This window comes from Drosophila melanogaster, chromosome 3L (genome assembly GCF_000001215.4).
Source record: "Drosophila melanogaster chromosome 3L".
NCBI lineage: Eukaryota > Metazoa > Arthropoda > Insecta > Diptera > Drosophilidae > Drosophila > Drosophila melanogaster.
Window position 1 is genome coordinate 18,668,144 of NT_037436.4, and position 18,943 is coordinate 18,687,086.

General features: G+C 44.8%; 7 protein-coding genes and 2 pseudogenes across 12 annotated transcripts; 4 read left to right on the forward strand and 5 right to left on the reverse strand.

Moving 5' to 3' along the window:
- Positions 1-9: 9 nt before the first annotated feature.
- Positions 10-5,181, reverse strand: Capr (Caprin). 2 transcript variants are annotated; one of them, NM_001300178.1, is made up of 4 exons: positions 4,488-5,181; positions 3,347-3,529; positions 3,125-3,291; positions 10-3,045 (listed from the first exon to the last, which is right to left on the reverse strand). In NM_001300178.1, exons 1-4 carry the CDS (start codon positions 4,866-4,868, stop codon positions 891-893), a joined length of 2,886 nt encoding a protein of 961 aa, NP_001287107.1. In that variant the 5' UTR covers positions 4,869-5,181; the 3' UTR covers positions 10-890. The 2 variants fall into 2 exon arrangements, with proteins under 2 accessions (NP_001287107.1, NP_652671.1); NM_144414.2 differs by having other exon boundaries at positions 4,488-5,017.
- A 149-nt stretch (positions 5,182-5,330) lies between these two features.
- Positions 5,331-7,270, reverse strand: GNBP2 (Gram-negative bacteria binding protein 2). 3 transcript variants are annotated; one of them, NM_168771.2, is made up of 6 exons: positions 7,195-7,270; positions 7,076-7,132; positions 6,402-6,834; positions 6,026-6,339; positions 5,905-5,961; positions 5,331-5,832 (listed from the first exon to the last, which is right to left on the reverse strand). In NM_168771.2, exons 2-6 carry the CDS (start codon positions 7,110-7,112, stop codon positions 5,375-5,377), a joined length of 1,299 nt encoding a protein of 432 aa, NP_730350.1. In that variant the 5' UTR covers positions 7,113-7,132; positions 7,195-7,270; the 3' UTR covers positions 5,331-5,374. The 3 variants fall into 3 exon arrangements, with proteins under 3 accessions (NP_730350.1, NP_730351.1, NP_524141.1); NM_168772.2 differs by lacking the exon at positions 7,076-7,132 and having other exon boundaries at positions 7,236-7,270; NM_079417.3 differs by having other exon boundaries at positions 7,076-7,270.
- A 386-nt stretch (positions 7,271-7,656) lies between these two features.
- On the forward strand, positions 7,657-9,733 carry GNBP1 (Gram-negative bacteria binding protein 1). Its single transcript, NM_079418.3, has 4 exons — positions 7,657-7,980; positions 8,153-8,937; positions 9,002-9,379; positions 9,436-9,733. Exons 1-4 carry the CDS (start codon positions 7,863-7,865, stop codon positions 9,631-9,633), a joined length of 1,479 nt encoding a protein of 492 aa, NP_524142.2. The 5' UTR covers positions 7,657-7,862; the 3' UTR covers positions 9,634-9,733.
- Positions 9,734-9,787: 54 nt separating this feature from the next.
- On the forward strand, positions 9,788-11,154 carry CR46422 (annotated as a pseudogene).
- A 261-nt stretch (positions 11,155-11,415) lies between these two features.
- Positions 11,416-12,636, forward strand: CR34254 (annotated as a pseudogene).
- Positions 12,637-12,893: 257 nt separating this feature from the next.
- Sgf11 (SAGA associated factor 11kDa) lies at positions 12,894-13,693 on the reverse strand. The gene has a single exon (NM_001104168.2). It carries the CDS (start codon positions 13,543-13,545, stop codon positions 12,955-12,957), a length of 591 nt encoding a protein of 196 aa, NP_001097638.1. The 5' UTR covers positions 13,546-13,693; the 3' UTR covers positions 12,894-12,954.
- A 347-nt stretch (positions 13,694-14,040) lies between these two features.
- CG32202 (uncharacterized protein) lies at positions 14,041-14,717 on the forward strand. The gene is made up of 2 exons (NM_168774.3): positions 14,041-14,234; positions 14,296-14,717. Exons 1-2 carry the CDS (start codon positions 14,134-14,136, stop codon positions 14,618-14,620), a joined length of 426 nt encoding a protein of 141 aa, NP_730354.2. The 5' UTR covers positions 14,041-14,133; the 3' UTR covers positions 14,621-14,717.
- A 34-nt stretch (positions 14,718-14,751) lies between these two features.
- On the reverse strand, positions 14,752-15,918 carry Chmp1 (Charged multivesicular body protein 1). 2 transcript variants are annotated; one of them, NM_001300179.1, is made up of 2 exons: positions 15,737-15,918; positions 14,752-15,665 (listed from the first exon to the last, which is right to left on the reverse strand). In NM_001300179.1, the coding sequence occupies exons 1-2, from the start codon at positions 15,756-15,758 to the stop codon at positions 15,076-15,078; spliced, it is 612 nt and encodes a 203-aa protein (NP_001287108.1). In that variant the 5' UTR covers positions 15,759-15,918; the 3' UTR covers positions 14,752-15,075. The 2 variants fall into 2 exon arrangements, with proteins under 2 accessions (NP_001287108.1, NP_649051.3); NM_140794.3 differs by having other exon boundaries at positions 15,001-15,665.
- A 197-nt stretch (positions 15,919-16,115) lies between these two features.
- Positions 16,116-18,176, reverse strand: Cyp12c1 (Cytochrome P450 12c1). Of its 2 annotated transcripts, none has more exons than NM_001300180.1 (2): positions 17,726-18,176; positions 16,116-17,548 (listed from the first exon to the last, which is right to left on the reverse strand). In NM_001300180.1, exons 1-2 carry the CDS (start codon positions 18,148-18,150, stop codon positions 16,399-16,401), a joined length of 1,575 nt encoding a protein of 524 aa, NP_001287109.1. In that variant the 5' UTR covers positions 18,151-18,176; the 3' UTR covers positions 16,116-16,398. The 2 variants fall into 2 exon arrangements, with proteins under 2 accessions (NP_001287109.1, NP_649052.1); NM_140795.3 differs by having other exon boundaries at positions 16,386-17,548.
- Positions 18,177-18,943: the final 767 nt, after the last annotated feature.

Below are 18,943 nucleotides of genomic sequence, written 5' to 3' on the forward strand. Positions count from 1 at the left end.
GAATGGTTTATATACTTTTGTTTAATGTATGTACTGTTTTGCAAATACATAGTTTTCATTTCATTTATAATGCACTGTTAGTGTGCACGCTTCTTCATTCACGCGGCAATAATTACAACTATTATGTTTTACGTGGTTTTGTATTTTTGTTTTCATCGTTTGTGTGTAAAAGTTTGGCAGAACAAAAAAAGGTGTTGAAATGGGATAGAGCATGACAGTAAGAGCACAAACTATAAATATATTTATCCCTTCGTTTATATATATAGGTAATAGTAATTAATTTTTATAATTCAGAATCGTTATTTAATTGCTAAGACGTATAAATACTTTTTATATTCTTTCTCTCGACATCTGTAATCATCAATCAGCTTCAACGCAGCCAAACAGACAAAAAGTAAAATCAAGCAAGAAATGGCAGATCCAAGTTACATACAAGTTTTGCCCATCTGTCGTTTGTTTTCCTTGGACGAAGTAGTGTTGTGTCCTGTCCTATCCTGTCTGGGAGTTTTAGAAACCCTTGGAGCGCTTACTTTCCTGTATTTAGTTGTAATTCTTTCGTGTTTCTAACAACTATTTTGTTTTATTATTAATACATTATCGAATAAACCAAAATCAAGGGAAATAGGTATAAATCGTATTGAAAAATGCGCACGAATTGATTTGTGTGTCGGCTTCATTTTCGATTCCCTAGTTGCGTTATAAAGGATTCTTTTTGATAGATTTCCATTTCTTATGGTTGAGAGTGGTTTGCGTAACAATAATTGTACGTCTACGTGGCCATTACTTGCATGTTGATGATTGGTTTCCTTGTTTTCTGTATGGAGGTTGTGTTTATGGTTTGCATGAATTGTATGTGTGTTTTGTTTGCGGGGTTAATACGTATTGTATGCTCAGTTTTTGTTCTCCAGCCCGAGTGGCATGCGTTGCGACTGGTTCTGACGGTTTATGTAGCCACCACCACCACCTCCCTGGTTGCCCGCTCCGCCACGACCACGATCGCCCATGGGCCTGCCGCCGCCATACGAGCCATTTACATTACGCTGCTGGTTGCCACCGCGCTGGCCTCGATAGCTTCCACCGCCGCCGCCGGAGGATTCGTAGCGCGACTCCTTGTTGTAGGTGCCACCGCCACCTCCTCCGTTCTGGTAGTAGTTGTTGCCTCCACCATTGCCCGACTCATTGTTGCGGAAGTACACACCGCTCGAATTGCCCGAATTGCGTCCGTTCGTGTTAGATGAGTTGCCGTATTGACGCGACCGGTAGTTGCCCCTGTCGCCGCCGTTGCGCCGCTCGTCACCTCGCCCTCCCTGATCGCGATCCCGGTTATCCCTGTCTCCGCCACGACGCTGATAATTGCCAGAGTTGCGGCGTCCGTCTCCTTGCGAGTTGTTCCAATGGTTGTTACTCTCGTTGTTATCGGCATAACCGCTATTGCCTCCGCCAGTGCTGTGGTCCCTGGGCGTGGCCCACTCCTGCTTGTGGCTGGTGTTGCTGCTGCCATTGGAGGCGGCGCTACTCATGGCATTCATCTCCGAGCTCCACTTGGTTGGCGGTGCCGGTGGCGTGGCCTGGGTGGTCTCGCCTTTGAGCACATTCGTCAGTGCTGCTGTGGCGGCAGCATTTGTATCATTATTACGGGCATGCCATTCATTGTTCTCGACATCTCCACCAGCACCGACACTCGAGGAGCTGTTCACAGATGACGGCTCATCCAGCTGCTGTAGATTTTGCTGCTGCTGCTGCTGTTGTTGTTGCTGCTGTTTCAGCTGCTGCTGGATCTGCTGTTCATAGGAAACAACAGCATTTTCGTATGAGAACCCTGAGGTCACATCGCCCGCCTGCATGCCAATGCCCTGAGGAGCAGGCTGCTGCGGTTGTTGGGTTGGCAGACGCGGCATAATCAGCATTGGTTGCGGCTGCTGCTGTGGTGGCTGTTGACGTTGCTCGTGGATCAGCACCGGCGAGAAAAGCTGCTGCTGCTGCTGCGGACCCTGTTGCTGGGGCTGGGGCTGCTGCGATGGGAACGATTGGTTGGTGAAGGTCAGCGTCAGTATGGCCTGCGTTGGTTCTTCGACATGGTTGGGCTGTTGCGGCTGCTGCTCAAATACCAATCCCTGATTGGTCGGAGGCGGCGGTGCTAAAGCCTCAGGATTGTCCAGTTCACTGTCCTGCAGAAAATGGAAGCGTCCTGTGCCCAAGACCTCCGCCAAGGGGCGCGAATGCTGCATAAACTGCTGCTGCTGGGGCGTTTGTGGTGCCTGTATTCCAGGACCTTGAGGATGCTGCGGTGGCTGCTTGAAATAGTTTTGCTCCACGGCCCTCACATTTGGAGCAAAGTGGGTTGGGTGTGGTTGCTGCTGTTGTGCTGGTGGAGCAGCTGTTCCTGTTTGCAAGGCCTGGAGATTCACGGGGCTGCTTAACAGCTGGTGAGGATGCGGCGGCGGCTGCTGGGGCTGCTGCTGGGCTGGTGGCGCTGGAGCGTATAGAACATGCACTGGCGTGGTGGTTCCTCCGGCCTGAGGAGCTGCCTGGTAGACCTGGGTCGACACCTGCTGCACCATCGAGTTCTGCTGATGTTCCAGGGATGGAGCTCTCTGGTGCTGCGGCTCCAGAAGATGGCTCGGACGCTCCTGCTGTTGCTGGTACGATTGATGCTGGTCCAGTTCTGCTTGCACGCCCAAATGCAACTTGTCTAGTCCCTCCTCCAAAGAGTTTCGAGCCGATGGCTCAGATGGCAGTTCCGCGTCCAGTTCCCCCGAGCCATCGTTCAACAAGTCACCGCTTTCTCCATCGCCACTTCCAGTTCCACTATCCGTGCTGTTGGCTACCGCGTTCTCGGCCAGTGGAACAAGGTAATACTTGTCCAGGTACCCACTATCCTGGATCTGCTGGAAGAGAGATCGCAACTTCTCGAAGGACACTTCTCCGAAAGACTTCGGACGCGCATTGATGGTCGAGTAAAAGAGTTCGGCAGACTTCTGGGCAGTGGCAATAAAGCTTACATCGTCAGCGGTTTCCGGACGGCGTGTTTGCGTCTCAATGAAACTAAAAAAAAAAAAGGGAAATGGATTGCGGCTTAATATATACCAAAGGGAAATCGTTTAATGTGCGTGTTGATGCGTACAACTTCTCCAGCAATTCCAGTTCGGTGTTTTCCAACTTTTTCGCTCCGTTCTCGCCGTTTAGAAAATCGCTGCGCACTTGATCGTCGTTGAAACAGTTGAGCACGTTCTGAATGATCAGAACCTCCCGAATCTTGGCCGTTTCAGCAATTGTCTTTGCCAGGTTATCCTTAGGTAGAATTTAAAATGAACATCAGCGAAAATTAGAAATTTAACGAGCATACCTTGCGCGCCTGCTTCTTCTGCTCCTTTTCGGCCTCCTTGGACTGCTGCTGAATATGCTTGGCCAGCTCACGGGCAAACTCCAGATTGGCCAGGACAGCATCGTATTTGGCCACTGCCGAAGCTTGGTCCCCGCTCAGTTCCTTTCCGCTGCTCTGTATAGCGCGATAGGACTCCAGTTTGGTCTAGATAAGAGGGATTGATGAGTCAGTTTTAGTCACATTTGTTTGGCTGCAGCGTTTATAATCAGAAATATATACTATATATGTGAAATGTGCTAGCTTTACAAGCTTATTGCTGTCGTTAATGCATTCATTTTTTCTTTGAAAAGTTTTATGGTTTTCCATTATAAATTACATTTTATTGAGCTTCAAACATTTTGTATGGCTACAAATGCCCTCTTCGTAAGATTTGCGGTTTTTACTATTTGATGTTTTTAATTAAATGTTCCAATTCGATGTGGTAGAACTTTACGTGGACGATATTTAAACTGCGTCAACAACTTGCCAAATGAAATTATTAAAGTTGACGCTGTCGCGGATCAGTGACCAAATAACCTTAAACTTTAAAACAATCTGCATTTCAACTTAAAGAAGGTAGTATCAGTAGTAACAAAAAGAAATTACACGTGAGCTCAATTTCGTACCAAATAGTTGCATGATCCTATTTTATTTCTATTTCTTGCCCGTGCTGAAATGTACTTTTTATTTTCATCATATTAATTGTGCGAATCTATAAACAAAACGAGCCGGCAAATAACGTTGCCACCCCCGTCAGCAACACAGCTGTCGACAGTGTGTGCTTTTGAATGCAAGAACTTTCTGGAATAAAAGTGCTATAAAATGTAATAACGTTTTCTGCTGAGCAAGGTAGCAGCTTAAAAAACCCAGCACATCGGAGCATGTAATTTTTTGACTGGTTCTAATTGACATGCCGGCCGCTCCGTGCGATCCGGCAACCCTGTGCTCTAGAAAACATGGCGTCGCGAAAAATCTGCCAGCCCCGAGAACTTAGGCCAAGGGGTAGGAAGGGGGCAAGGGGTGCGCGCAAAACGAAACAAAGCAACACGGAGGAATGAAAATAAAAATGGTGGGCCATGCTGCCGATAAAGGGATCCTTTGCGGCACTTTCCCAAACACTGACCTTGCGCTTCTCCAGGTTCCGAATCTTGTGCTCGATGGTCACCAGCAGCTGCTTGAGCGGATTGTACGGCTCTGGAACGACGGCGGCGGCAGACACAGCATTCGCCTTCGATTTGGCAGCGTTTCCATTGTTGTTGCTGCTCGCCAAATCCGTTTGGCTGCCATCCGCTGTCGCTGCCGCGCTGCTGTTGCTCTGGCCATTGGTGGTTGCGACTCCGGCTCCAGCTGCAACTGCTGTTCCTGGGATTACCGAACCGCCCAGCGAAATGATGGAGGAGCGCTTCTCCTTGCTGACGCTGTTGTTGTTGGTGTTGCTGGCTGAGGCGGCGACGGTGGTGGCAATTGCAGCGGTAACAGTAGCGGTATTTGCAGCCGAAGGCATGGTGCGCCGTTGGATTCTTCCTGGTTGGCTCTCAACGACGTTTAGCTCGAAATGGGGAATGATATTCAATTCAAACGACTGCTGCTGCTGCTGCTGTTTCCCAGTCCAGTTCGCTTGTCTGCTCCTCTCGGGGAAAAAAAACTAGAGCTGGCTTTCGGGCCGATGTGCGTTCGATAGTATCGATGCCGCTTGGGCTAGCAGTTCGATACGATGCACATTGCCGCTGCCGGCGACAATCGATTGCAGTGTGCGATATGGAAAATGTGGTAAGGAGTTGCAAATGTTTTTCGTGTAAATTTTCAATTCGTTCACTTTTTACACTGTGAGATTGTGAAGGAAATAAGTTAATTCTGAAAAGCATTTACTTGTTAACAACTTTTGCAGTAAGAACACAATTCCTGGTATCGATAATCGATATGTCTTTCGACTTTAGAAACATTTTTTGAATATGAAGCGATGATTGATGTTTAAGTACTTTATTTATATTTTGGTGACAAATGCCACAGCTACTCCGCATAAACCCTAACATAGTCTATGACCATGGCGCTGTGCCTGCCCCAAGTGGGGGCCCAAGCATCGCGGTGCTGCCAAAATGAGAGGGCAGCCCGGGGTTCCCTGTTTTTATAAGGCTTGACATCCTTGGCCAATAGACTATCGTCGAAGTTCAGGAAGCCGCCCACCGTAACGCCAAAGATAATAAAGCACTTCTCGTTGAAGAATGGCAGTCCGTCGTACAGCTCCCCATAAACCTCATCGTCTACCATTAGGGTAATCTTATCCCTCTGCCAGATCATGGTGTAGTTGTGAAAGTCGTCCCCGTAGTGGCTGTTGCTTATCTTGTCCTTGAGGAACTGTACTGCATTGCCGTGGTGCCAAACCACACCGCCGCCATATAAGTGGTTTCCGGAGATATCATCTCCTTGTTTCGTCCTCAAATTGGCATTGCCACGGGCATATGCAATTCCTGAAAGTAAGATTTAAAGTTAGGATACAACAAAATGGAAACCCTAGAGCTTTTGAAGTTTTTGAAACCTACTCAATTGCTTGGCATAGTGGGTCTCCGCGTAAGTGGAAACCGGTTGGAGCATCAGATCTTAAATAAATTAAAAATTAAACCGTTTTCGTAACAAGAAAAGGTAAGTTAGTATGCTACTCACAGGGGAAAAGCCAATCCCCCTTGGGCAACTTGGCGCGCACGACGATTTTGCCAAATTTGAAACTGAAAGAGTTTCTGGTGTGAATTTGGGCGGAGAAAACTGGAGGCTTGATGCTATAGAAGATGCCGTGCGCAATGTTGCACTCCTGTTCCGGACTTTCGACGGCCGTACAGCGATCTCCCAGTTTGAAGCTGCCATCGGTGACCTCGGTGGCGATAGTGGGAACGATATGGAGTTCGCCTTCCTTCACAAAGCAGTTGCGTGCGGCATCGTCGAAGGCCACCAGCTCCTCCTCCACGTGGTACATGCGCTGTCTTAAAAGTCGTAAAACATAAGTATCTTAGACACATCCAATGAGTCCACTTATTTCACTAACCGGATGTCATGCTTCCAGGTGGTCTTGTTCAGCTGCGCCTCCGAGAAGTTGTCCTCAAAGATCAGTTCACCCTGGCAAGTATGGCGTCCATTGCTCACTATCGTTTGGGCGGCCTTGCAGCGTTTGGCTTGCTGTGCAGGAGCTAGGTATGCCTGGCACTCGCCCTCTCCTGTAAGGAATGTTATGCCTCGCGAGCTAGAGTCTTTGGTGGTCAGTAGCCGGGTGTTTATGATCACCCTGGTTTCACTCTTTTCGAAGATTTCCTCATTGAACTGCACCAGCATTGATATCTGCAGCTTGTCGTTGTTCTGCAGACTCATCTTTTGCTTGGAGACCCAACTTCCGTTCACTGCCTCCGTGATGTAGTCCATTAGAGCCGGGCAGGTGTCGTCAATTTGGAACATGTAGAACACCCGCTGTATGCCAGGCTCATCTGGATCGATATGAAAAAAGCAACAACGTGTCGTTACTAAAAGTAATTATTCAAATAAGACTTAGTCTAGGCTGATTTTGCTAATCCACCAATTTATTTGTTTTATATACGTAGTTTTTACTATTGAACCTATAGTGGATTTTCAAATACACTTCAAAGCTTTTTCCATATGAATAAATTAGCCAAACCATTGACATTTATGATGTTATTTATTTAACCATAGAAGTGTTGTAGAAGTCACCTGGTATGGACACTTCGAATCCTTCATCCTTTAGCATTTCAAAATTAATACTGGGTACTTTAAAACCAAAGATTTTATTGTTTGAAATGAGCAATAATAAACATGGCAGAAATTCCCACCTCATGACGCAGTTTTAATTACTCTTAATATGTGTACTAACTAGAATCCGATTAGCGTATTAATCTGAGAAGCTCTGCGGTGGGACTGTTGCATCAGATTGAAAATATTGATCTCAAAAGCTTGTCCCGATTCAAGTTTTTCTCGATTAAAGCTGCACTCGAATTAAATATTAACTTTGTTCAATTATTATTCAATTATAAATATAATGAACTTTTATTTTAACAGTAAGCGGAATAAGGAGAATAAAAGCCCATTAATACATTATTTAATTCCTAGTTCTTTGAAAAATAATATTTTGATTTTTTTTTTTAAATTGTAAGCATTCATTTTTAGTCGTGTAAAACGAGCTTTTGTTATCTCATCAGCTGTTTAAGCTTCCACTCGAAGGTGGATCACTGAGGAGGGGCAACGTTAGAACTAATTTTTCGGGGTCTACGGAATGATTAAAAAATGTCCAAATCCCAGAGAGGCCAGATCGCAGCCGGAGCTGATATCAACGTGGATTTGCATTCGCCGAATCGCGATTGTCCGGACCAACTTAAAGTAAACAAATAATAGTAATCGCTCCTCACCAGCGACAGAAACCGGTCTGCCAGTGAGATAGACACACAGATTGAGTCAGAGGCTCGGGATTCTTGTCGAAAAGTGCTGAACTCGAGGATTCAAAATGCCAGGATTGTGCATTGGAATCCTTCTGCTCATTGGTTTTGGATGCACCACTGCCTACAAGATCCCCACACCGACTGTGGAGCTCCTTGAGACTGGATTTAGCGTTTCCATACCGGGTAAGTAAGGAATGAGCCAGCCTCGTAGTACATAGCTTCTTAATCTTTTTCTTAACCTTACGATCTCTGGGGAGCAATAAAAAACCGAACAATGTTGACAGTTTATAGTTATAATCAGCTACAAATTAGCAAATGAACTTGCTAATTTATCCGATTTTGTTTTTCTTTTTAGATGAAGAGGGCGTAAAAGTGGTGGCCTTTAATGTAAATCGCAATCGGAATTTCACATCCTTCATAAACGAGGGACAGTACAATGTGAGATTGACTGAACCCCAGAACGGCAGGTGGACGACCAACTTCAGTTCGGTTCCCTTGAGATCCCAAGATGTTCTATACCTTTGGACAAGTGTGCAGCACCAAAAGGCTGTGTATCAAGATCTGGCGCAGCCCCTGCCAGTCTGCAATCTCGGCGGAGAGTATCGGCCCAGGGGATGTTCGCCCGGTGATGATGACTTTACGGATGACAACCAGCTAAGTACTGAGGACAGTGCTTTGGAACCCACCGCTCCCTCCGTCTGTGAACCTTCTGAAAGCCAGGTTTCGCCGCAAATCGGTGTTTCCATATGTAAGGGACAACTTTTGTTTGAGGAGACTTTTGATCAGCTGAATGAATCTCTGTGGATACATGATGTTCGCCTGCCCCTCGACTCCAAGGATGCAGAGTTCGTCTTGTACGACGGGAAGGCCAAAGTTCACGATGGCAACCTGGTGATTGAGCCGCTTCTTTGGTCCAGCTATCGCCCGGATCTCTCCATAGCCAACTCCAGGCTCGATCTATCGGAGCGTTGTACTGGAACCCATAACAGAATTAAGGAATGCATCCTGCATTCCACGGGCAGTGGACCCAGTGGGATAATGCCCCCAATTGTAACACCTCGAATCAGCACCAAGGAAACCTTTGCCTTTCAATACGGACGCATTGAGATCCGTGCCAAGCTACCAAAGGGAGATTGGATAGTAAGTGAGATTATGCAACTACAACGTCTTAGCTTTGAAATTAATATTTCCCACTCTTCATAAGGTACCACTCCTACTACTCGAACCCCTCACCGAATGGTACGGGCAATCGGGCTACGAATCCGGCCAGCTGCGAGTGGCCTTGGCCAGGGGTAACTCCGTGCTGAGGATGCCGCGCGGAAAGCTTGTAGATGGTAGATCCCTATACGGAGGACCCGTACTCTCCACGGATGCCCACCAAAGGGAGGACTTATGGCTGAGCAAGCGAAAGATATCCCATTTCGGCGATGACTTTCACACCTACAGCTTGGATTGGAGCAGCAATAGGCTGCTCTTCTCCGTAGATGGTCAGGTCTATGGAGAGATGCTGAATGGTTTCACTGAACTGGACGAGAATCCCAGGTGGAAGCAGGGCGGTCCCATGGCCCCGTTCGATAAAATGGTAAGCCTAGTGATCTAAATTTAACAAGTTTAATTCAAATTTATCTCCCATTTCAGTTTTACATTTCGTTGGGCGTCTCTGTGGGCGGATTTGGTGACTTTGTGGACCATCTTCGCACCGCCACTTATGAGAAGCCTTGGGCCAACTATCATCCCCAGGCGAAGCTGCAGTTCCACCAGGCCCAAGACCAGTGGCTACCCACATGGAAACAGCCGGCCTTGAAGATCGATTATGTTCGTGTCTTCGCCAACTGATAACTAAAATCCATGATTTAGGTAGATGTTTATAAAATTACACATAAGTGAACGTGCCGATCGAAATCTATAAATCTATAAATAAATAAAGTCCTAAGAGAAACTCAGTGAAATCAAATGCTTCAGTATGGTTGCTTATCTGACAGAATGGAGATGAGTCTGGGCATTAATACTAAGCCAGTTGGTCGGCTTTGATTCCTTTCAGGCTCTTCAGCTTTTGGTGAATGTCACTGAAAACGATACATGGATCTGGGCATCGCTTCCAGGTAAGATGGCCACACATTTTGCTGCCTACAATCTATTAATAAGTAAAATAGAAGATCATCGTATTAGGTCGGTGCTCTTTTACACTGAGTTCGAAGGGGACAAGTGTCCCTTCTATGACTATAGGCTATACGGGAATACCTGGGCAGTGGTACCCTCAAAATATCCGCCGTCGTAGAGACCCATCAAAACGAAACTGTGATCAAAAGCTTCAGGATCAGATCCTTGGGAGAAAGCAGTGCTTTGGTAGAGCCTCTGCGGAAATTCCTACCATCATCCGAGAAAAGTAGAGATTGTAAGAAGCTACGTAGCTCTACGAAATACTGCCTGCCCGCGATTTCCCTCACTAGAGACAAACCCATCAGCTGCAAGCTGCAGCGGTAGGCTATTGTCACCGAGTCCTTTGGAGATAGTGAAAATCCTTTGAAAAATTGGAAGCACGTGGTGCAATCACAGGAAGGGAGTGGCCCTTGTGAATTGAAAAGCCAATTCGTATGTAACTAAATCTAACTATGGGTCGAAAAACCCCTTCTATTTGGAGAACTGCGCTTATTCGAAAAGCGATTCCAATCAAAGATGTGGCGAGAAGAAGTACAGATTGCCGTTTCGAAAATGTATGCCTCCCTTTGATTCGGCAAAATTACTCTCATTGGATACCTTTAGGTACTGTCGGATAGACATAGAAACCAAGATGGCCATTGGAGACTGTTTGTTCCCAGGTGATTTCGAACTTAATGATTAGTAACAAGGATAATCGAATGCAATCCTTCATTTAGGACTCACACTGTCTTCAGTTAATCACGATGCCATTCGAATTGCCATTGTCCAACGAGCTCGGTGGAATTGGAGGAGTTCGCCAGTAGGGATGATCACTATGGGAATGACTTTTATACTTACACGTCTATTGGGACGGAGGAGAGCATAACCTTTAAGATAGATGGTCGCACCTTTGCTCAAATAACGAACTCAACGATCGTCCAAGAACTCAGTCAGACAGAAGTTGGTTTACTTAATAATACTAATTTTTTTGCACTAAAATTCCAACTCCTCAGCGCCACATTGAATTGTTCCTAACTGTCGGCGGAGAGTACAATTTTCCGGATAACAGCATTCCGCCAGAGCAAAAGAGCTATCGCAATTTCGAAACGGGTCTATCATCGAAAATTATAAAGGCCGTAACCAATGCACCCATTTGGGATCAAGCTGTGTTGGTCATACAACAATTTAATGTTTATTCAATCGATGAATACGAGGAATGAATATGACTCGCGTGATCTCATTAAGCTACAACACTTAATTAAATATTTGGTCTAATGAAACTGTGAACTATGAAAAAAGTGAATCTATGATTTCATTGAATAAAATACTATATCTGACCTAATTATTGGAAACCAATGTGATCATATCTATCATATTTTTACAAGAGAACAGCTAAAGATTGAGAGCTTATATGCTAGGGAATGCAGTAACCCACATGTTAACACAATGATTGCAAGACTGGATTCTCTGGTAGCCGCCATGCGGAAAGGCTGTGTTTTTCTAATTTTGTTAGGTTGTCTTGTTTCTTTGATGATTGCCTTGGAGGGGCCGCATCCAGTGGTAAATGTGAAGGGCAGGGAGGTATTCATAGTGTTACCCGGGGATCTGGAAGAGATTGAGTCCATATACTTTCAAGCCGAGTTGGTTGACAAAGGGTGCGATAACGAAGCATATTGGTGCAAAGATTGAGTTACAAAGTAACATTGAGCCCAATGCCAAAATAAGAATTCAAACTGTGGTGGAGAGAAATAATAAGATTGCAACTCAGTTTTTCGAGATTAAAATCAACGATAATGGAATTGGCGAATTATTTGATGGGCCTAGATTAACCTGAGTTCTTCAGAAACGTTATCAGAATGTTCCCATTGAATTGGGTACGCGAGGTTAGGTATCGTAATACTGGCGGGAAAAACCAGGAGTTTTTTGCCTTTGTGGACGATCCTGTCAACTCGATTATAACCAACAACAATTTGCACATATCAATTACCAGAGATGAGCGAAATATGACTCTTCTGGGCTGCACCAGCAAATAGCCAAACGAAAAGAGTGTGACAGGGGGTCAAGATCGAAACGGGAGCCTTGGGTCTCCAAGACCTTTAGATCCGCCAACATGCACACGAACTTTACCTTTAAATATGGGCGAGTTGAGATTAGAGCTAAAATGCCCAAAGGCGATTGGTTGTTTCCAAGTGAGTGGATATTTAGTTTTTATAGCTGGTAATCACTACATGGTTTTGATTACTTTAGACATTCTTCTGGTGCCCCGTATGGATAAGGCGGATGACGATTTTTTCGATCATATTCGCTTGTACGCCAGGGGAAATTTACTATGGGGACGGATTTCACGACTATTATCTGGCAGACTGACAAAATTATCTTTAAGTTCGATGGCGAGTTCTTCGGAGCAGTAAACAATCCGACACTTCTTGAACCATTTCGAAAACATGAGGTAAGACGCCTTCCTCTAAAAGATGTAATATCTCTATGATCTTTCGTTTTTAGTGCCATCTAGTCCTTGGCCTAACCGCCGGCGGCAATGTTAATTTCAATGACGACATTCTAGAAATGAAACACAAGCCCTTTTTAAACACCCACCCCAAAACTGACAAACAATTCGAGGAGTTGTCTAGAAATTCGGACTGGACACCCCTAGTGGTCGACCATATCCGGGTGTTTGCCATTGATAAGGAAGGAAAATAACCAAAATATATACTCTTTAAGTTGTAAAATATAAAACTAAGGCTTGCTTTCATATTATTACATTGAATTACTTCATTTAGCACCAGGAAAGTCTATGTTTAAAAGCGCCTATTTGCTGAAAAGTTATATTACCCTTGTCCTATGATATCTAGATATTAATTGATTAGATATTGCCACTAACTGCTGTCCTATTCAAATGATCTCAAAGAAGAGTAGGGGTCGATCACCAAAATCCCATTAGTTTAGAATACATTGGTGACTGATTTAAAGGTGTACTTTTATGGCAGAATAAACTACGAAAATGATTGTTAGCTCTGACTAAAAGGTTTTGCCATTGTTCTTCTTGGAGCCGTTGTTCCTTGAGTTCTGGTTTGATTTCTTTCGACGCTTGTCGGACGACCAGTCCACGTCATCCTCATCATCAGTGCCTCCGGTATTTCCCGAAGAGTGCAGGTGGGCGGATGTGGCGCCCTCTTTGGTGGCCAAGCGACGAGAGGCAATTCGCGACGAGATACGACCCATGCCCATGCACTTTTCCAGGTGCGGGGCGAAGCGGGCGGCGGCCACCAGGCGATCACAGTTGGGGCAGGTGCAGTCCATTGGCTTTTTGGCCGTTGAGATGCCGAATATGTCCAGGTTGGGCATCTCGCACATTCGATAGGTTGAGTCCTCCGGCACTCCGTCCAGGGCGGCCAGATTCCCTGACTTTCGCAGATGATGTGTCTCGTTAAAGATTCCGACTACGGCGTCGTCGAGCAGCGACTGGTACAGATAGTTGGCCGCCTCGTCGAGGTTCTTCGGTTCCTTGATCAACTCCCGGAAGTGGTTTACAATCGTAGTGCTAGTTGTGGGAACTTGGTTTCCCGATCCCTGAGCTCCTGTTGTCGTCGGCATGTTGGCTGCAGACATAATAGTTGGCGCAAACACTATATCTATTTGCTTCTGGCTGTCTTCCTGTCTGCTCTGGAAGATTTGTTTGGCATGCCGGTTGTTGTTGTGGAACTACATAAGTTACTAATTGTGGGTTTGCTTAACACGGCTGTTTGCAAAATGAGAGAGTTGCCAGGCTGGTGCAAATAGGGGTAAATAGTTTTAAGGAACTAGATATTCAATTTAAATAGTTGCATCTAAAAGTAACAGCTTTAACCGTTATAGCAAATTATAAAATTTATATTATTAACCAATTTAAATAGTTTATATTTTCATTAACTTATAATTTTAAATGCATCAGGTTTTGTCATTTCATAAAACGAGTATGTAAAGTAATTATTATGACCAGTTAAATCTTAAATTAAAGACAATTATGTCAAGCAGTTTTTATGCACTTTTGCTAAATTTAGTTCAATAAGTGAACTAGTCCTTTTTTGAATAAATATGACGTGGCAACGCCTGTACCGACAGACGGAGCAAGAAGAAAATCGCCCATCTGGCCACACTGAGCCATGGCGTAAATAAAAACATTTCTAAATATTGAACTATAACCAATATCTGTATAAAATGTTGCTAAATAAGAAAGAACTCATGTACAAACAGCTGGTGGAAAAACTGTATGACAGGTGCCAAAGGATTCAGGCGGAAAATGAGCGATGTGTGATGAGGTAACCGTCATTTTTATGCTCCACGAAACGTAAACAAAAATGTGCAGTACCTTTTATCCAGAGTAAATGGGATCAAAAAGATAGTAAGAAGGCGCAATCATGACGTGGAGCTTCTAAAACGGCGACTAGATAAGCACGGAGACGACTGGCGATCCGTTCCCATGGAGGCTCCACATCCCAAAGGGAAAACCGAGCAGAAGCGTCGAGGACCGAAGCCCAAAAACAAGCAGGCGGCGGATGAAACAGGAGCACCCGGGTCTGAGCCTGGACCCAATACTCCAGCTGCCCGGAAACCCCGAAAGCAAAAAGCCAAACAGGCACCCATCAATCCCAATCCAGTCATTGCACCACCGCATCAACAACCTCAACCTCCACTGTTGACCTGAGTCATAGCGATTGCTTGGCGTGTTCTAGTTTTAAGATAAAGGGCTTGTATACTTTTAAATATAATATTAAGACAAATAAAAGCTAAGACCAGAAATGAATTATAGTAACCAAAGCAATGAAAGTTGTGATTGCTGCAGAACCATTTCTATTTCCAAATTATGCTATATCTTTCCAAGTAAACAAGTTACAAAAATTGGCAGGTCTTCAAATAACTATAACAACAAAGCCTTTAAAACATGATTATCGTATATTGCATTAGAAAAGCATGTAAATCATAATCCGTTTGAAGCCTATACAAACAGCACACTTACACTTAAAGATTCATGGCAATTCTTCTGATTATGGTAGACAAAGCAGCATCGATAGACTTCCAATCACTGAGTTTATACTTATTTATATTTTGAATGTACTTAATTGCTAAAACAGAAATTCAACGGGCAGGGCGTCGCTATTTTTATTCAGCCTGGCGGAGACGTGCCAGTCGCTGGGTGAGCTCGTCTTGCTCTTGGGACACTGCTGTCGAGGCTCCAACGGATTGGCTCTGAACTCCGCTGGGCAGCTCCATGTTGAGTTCGAGGCCAGCCTCGTCGGCCACTTGCTGGAGCAGATTGTCGACATCTCCCTGAGGCACCGAGGTGGTTACCGTGTCGGACATGGTGCCCTCCATTACCGAGCTCTGGACGTCCAGGTCTTCGAACTGCGATTCAAACTTCTCCATCAGGGAGGAAATCTTCTCCAGGTTCATACCCTTCATAGCTGCATCCATGGCCTTGACCACGCCGGCCATGGAGCCGGTGACCTTGCGGGTGGTGAGTGCGGACTGAACCCTACTGGCCACTGCATCCACTCGGGCACTCATCCTGAGGTAGTTAACCGCCTGGTTCTTCTGGCGGATCGCATTCTCTGCGTGGATGCGGGCCACGTCCATGTTGCCCTTCTGAATCGCCTTCTTGGCCTTTGCCTTCTCCAGCTTCTCCTCCTTCTCACATTTCTTTGAGTTTCGTTCCAATTCCTTTACGGCAAACTTTAGATTGAAAAGGTGTTCTGGGGGCGGAAAAAAAGAGGTGTGGGTCATTCGGAATCTTCGTCTGGCGTCATCGCTATGCTGCACTTACTTTCCATGGAACTCGTAGACATGTCGTTACCCAGCTTGACGAATTTACAATGACGAACGAAGAAAAAATATTAGGTGTTGGTTTGCAACTCAAACCGACGAATTTGATCAATCTACGTTGTTTTTATTGGAGGATTTGTATGAATCACTTCTGTTTGTCAGGATTGGTGTGACCAGACGTGGGGAATTTCCCAGCAACAGCTGTTGCCCTGCTGTAAAAATTCAAGTTGGACTGTTACTTCCAGTCAAATGGTAACGAATAACATTTCCCACATTTACATTATACACAAAACACTTACATTATACACAAACTGAAAGTTTAACTTTTACCAATTGGATATATGTATTGCTGACAAATATATTAAAAAAACATGTTTTTTAGTTCAATGAATGCTTTTACTTAAAAATGAAAAAGTATTTTGCTGTAGGTCGTTCATTTTTTGACGTGATATTTTAGAATGTAATATAAAGCTCAATTTTATACAAAACAAAGTCAAATAACCAAGGTAAAAAAAATATTAAAGGAAAGCACTATGTGATTTTGGACAGATACAAGATATTAATTATAATTTACCTCATTTGTTGGATATAACGATATTCACATAAAAAGTGAAGCACCACAGAGCTTTGATAATATTAAGACAAGATTTGCTTGATCAAATTTTAATATTTCAGATCGGTAAACTTGAATTTCAGAGGAATATTGGGCTTGTACAAAAACCTGCACTTATATGGCTTTTCAGTGGAATAGTTATATTCAATATGGAAATTTCGCACCAAGTTGGCAACCGTGAGTTCCATTTCAAGATCCACAATCCGTTTGCCCACACACATGCGTGGTCCGAATCCGAACGGCAAGTAGATAAAGGCATTTAAGTCCTTGTTCATAAGGACATCCGACTTGTCATCGTCCTTTCGGCGCAGCCAGCGTTCCGGGATGAATTCCTTTGCCCGGGGATACAGTCGGTCGTCCTTAAGCAAAAAGCTGTTGGTCATCAGAAGCTTGGTGCCCTTGGGGATTCGGTAGCCATCGAGGACAACATCAGCTCCGGCGGATCGGGCGTTACCAAAGGTGACTGGATACAATCGAAGCGATTCCTTGATGACCGCCCTGAGATACGGAAGGGATTTCATATCCTCCACGGTAAATTCGCTATGAAGCGAAGTTAGTTTGCTTAGAACTTCCTCCCTGAGTCTTTGCTGCTTCTCCGGATTCTTGGCCAGATTGAGCAATATTCCAGAGATGGCCGTACTGGTGGTATCAACTCCTCCCATCAGCATGTCCATGGCCATAACAACGGCGAGCTTTCTATCGATTTGCAGCAACTGCTCGAGAACACTTTTATGATCGTTTGAATCGCCTTGTGAAGATTTCCGGTCGATCCTTTCTATCGCCTGATTCACGTACATCGAACAGGTGTCGAAAATTTCATCCATGGCCCGACTGAACTTCTTGTAGGTGGGTGTGGGGATGTACCTATACAATGATGGTCTCACGCCCAAGTCGAAGAAGGAATCCATTAGGACTTCGATATTCTTGAACAGTTTACTAGCCTCCGGCGGCGGGTTGGCTTCCCGGAGTAGTCCCAATTCCCTGTCAAGGGCCACTGTCGCCACTGACTCGAAGGTCAGGTGGTTGATGGTGTTCATAAAGTCACCGGGCACTTCTTGGGACTCCTTGTCGCGAATCTCGCGGATGCGATTCACAAACTGCCGGTTGACGCGCTGCATCGGTTTCAGATAGATTGCAACATTTCGGTGCTGCATCAGGACGGGATTCACGGCACTTCTATTCTTTCCCCACTCCGCGCCACTGAAATTGAAAGTAAATCGATTAAAGGAACCAGCATATGTTATAAGTTATTAATTTTAATTATTTTATTTGAGATATATGAATTGCATTGGCCAATAACGTACTTTTAGATAAATAGATGGAAAAAGCTTTAAATGAGTAGGTTGATTTTTTGCAGGTATATTTTTTTAAACTCACTTGCCGAACAATCCCATGCAGTTCTTGAAAAACTCATCCTTCCGCTTATTGCGGTAGTGGATGACGGGTTCGGCGCCACCGCGGACGGGCCACTGACCTTCGGTGCGATAGACCTTCTCAAAGGTTTCCACATTGAACGTGAACACAGTGGATGGCATGCCGAATAATCCGGGTATCAAGCATATGTCGCCGAACTGCTTTTTGTACAGCCGCATCACATCATCCATGCCCAGTTGGTGGTACTCACCGCCCTTCTGGAAGCCGCGGAACAATTGCCAGCGTGTCGGGCCGGGAAGTTCCGTAAAGGGTTTGGCGCCCTCCCATTCTGATTCCAGCTGCTGGACGTACGATGATGCATCTGGGTTTCTGGTGGCAGCCAGCTGGGAATTGGCCCGCAGGCCGTGCTTTACTGTGAGACGCAACATGGTCAAGATCTCCCCGTTGAATGAATTGTCAATGTTAAAGAACAATACTACTACTATATATGTAGCTTTTGATTAATTACACAAATATCGGCAACAGGGGAGAGTGCTTTCCATTATCTTTGTGCTTTTTCAGAGAGCTTTGCTCTTAAGATCGCAGAGTTCATATATGTTTATAAACAAATATTTTTGTAAACATCATTTTAAAACAAATGAGTATTACTTTTATATAAGCTTAACGATAACGTATCTCCCACTTGAAGTTGCGTACAGATTAGGACAGGTGCGATAATCGAAAATAGACATTTACTTAAAATATAATATATGTTTGTTCTGTTGTGCCTTTATCATTGATAAACTACGAGTGCCCTAATAATGGTGTTTCCCCGATGAAGGCCGCAAAATTCGATTCCACTGGTATCAGCCACCCTGCTGGCTATCAATAAAATATGATTCTAAAACGCTTGCATTGGAACAGAGAGGACAAAGACAAACGCATTTTATGTGCATTTCAAAAACAATAAGCCAAAACAAAAGGGCCAAATCGGCCGTGCATACAAACACTCGAGCGTTGGGTCAAATCCGAAACAATAGGGCGAGGGCCCCATTGTTTTGGCCAACTTTGTGCAGCACCCAACACCCATACCAACTGACCACTAGAATGTATTACATATTAAGTCTGATAACACGTTGCCTGCTTAAATTATAGCCCATTCCCTTTATAGCCACCGCCACGCCCCTAAGCCCACCCGCCCAAAATAGCCAGTGTACGTAAGCTCAATTTGCCTCTACTGTT

Bases quoted from the DNA above. Each gene is read 5' to 3' on its own strand.
- Capr (NM_001300178.1), bottom strand. From the start codon at position 4,868: ATGCCTTCGGCTGCAAATACCGCTACTGTTACCGCTGCAATTGCCACC. The intron at 3,530-4,487 runs GTCAGTGTTTGG...CCTCTTATCTAG, and splicing joins GGAACCTGGAGAAGCGCAAG to ACCAAACTGGAGTCCTATCG. The intron at 3,046-3,124 runs GTACGCATCAAC...TTTTTTTTTTAG, and splicing joins CTGGAATTGCTGGAGAAGTT to TTTCATTGAGACGCAAACAC.
- GNBP2 (NM_079417.3), bottom strand. From the start codon at position 7,199: ATGAGGTGGGAATTTCTGCCATGTTTATTATTGCTCATTTCAAACAAT. The intron at 6,340-6,401 runs GTTAGTGAAATA...ACGACTTTTAAG, and splicing joins ACCTGGAAGCATGACATCCG to ACAGCGCATGTACCACGTGG. The intron at 5,833-5,904 runs GTAGGTTTCAAA...TCTTACTTTCAG, and splicing joins CCACTATGCCAAGCAATTGA to GAATTGCATATGCCCGTGGC.
- GNBP1 (NM_079418.3), top strand. From the start codon at position 7,863: ATGCCAGGATTGTGCATTGGAATCCTTCTGCTCATTGGTTTTGGATGC. The intron at 7,981-8,152 runs GTAAGTAAGGAA...TTTTCTTTTTAG, and splicing joins ATTTAGCGTTTCCATACCGG to ATGAAGAGGGCGTAAAAGTG. The intron at 8,938-9,001 runs GTAAGTGAGATT...ACTCTTCATAAG, and splicing joins TACCAAAGGGAGATTGGATA to GTACCACTCCTACTACTCGA.
- Sgf11 (NM_001104168.2), bottom strand. From the start codon at position 13,545: ATGTCTGCAGCCAACATGCCGACGACAACAGGAGCTCAGGGATCGGGA.
- CG32202 (NM_168774.3), top strand. From the start codon at position 14,134: ATGTTGCTAAATAAGAAAGAACTCATGTACAAACAGCTGGTGGAAAAA. The intron at 14,235-14,295 runs GTAACCGTCATT...CCTTTTATCCAG, and splicing joins AATGAGCGATGTGTGATGAG to AGTAAATGGGATCAAAAAGA.
- Chmp1 (NM_001300179.1), bottom strand. From the start codon at position 15,758: ATGTCTACGAGTTCCATGGAAA. The intron at 15,666-15,736 runs GTAAGTGCAGCA...TTCCGCCCCCAG, and splicing joins GTCTACGAGTTCCATGGAAA to AACACCTTTTCAATCTAAAG.
- Cyp12c1 (NM_001300180.1), bottom strand. From the start codon at position 18,150: ATGTTGCGTCTCACAGTAAAGCACGGCCTGCGGGCCAATTCCCAGCTG. The intron at 17,549-17,725 runs GTGAGTTTAAAA...TTTCAATTTCAG, and splicing joins TGCATGGGATTGTTCGGCAA to TGGCGCGGAGTGGGGAAAGA.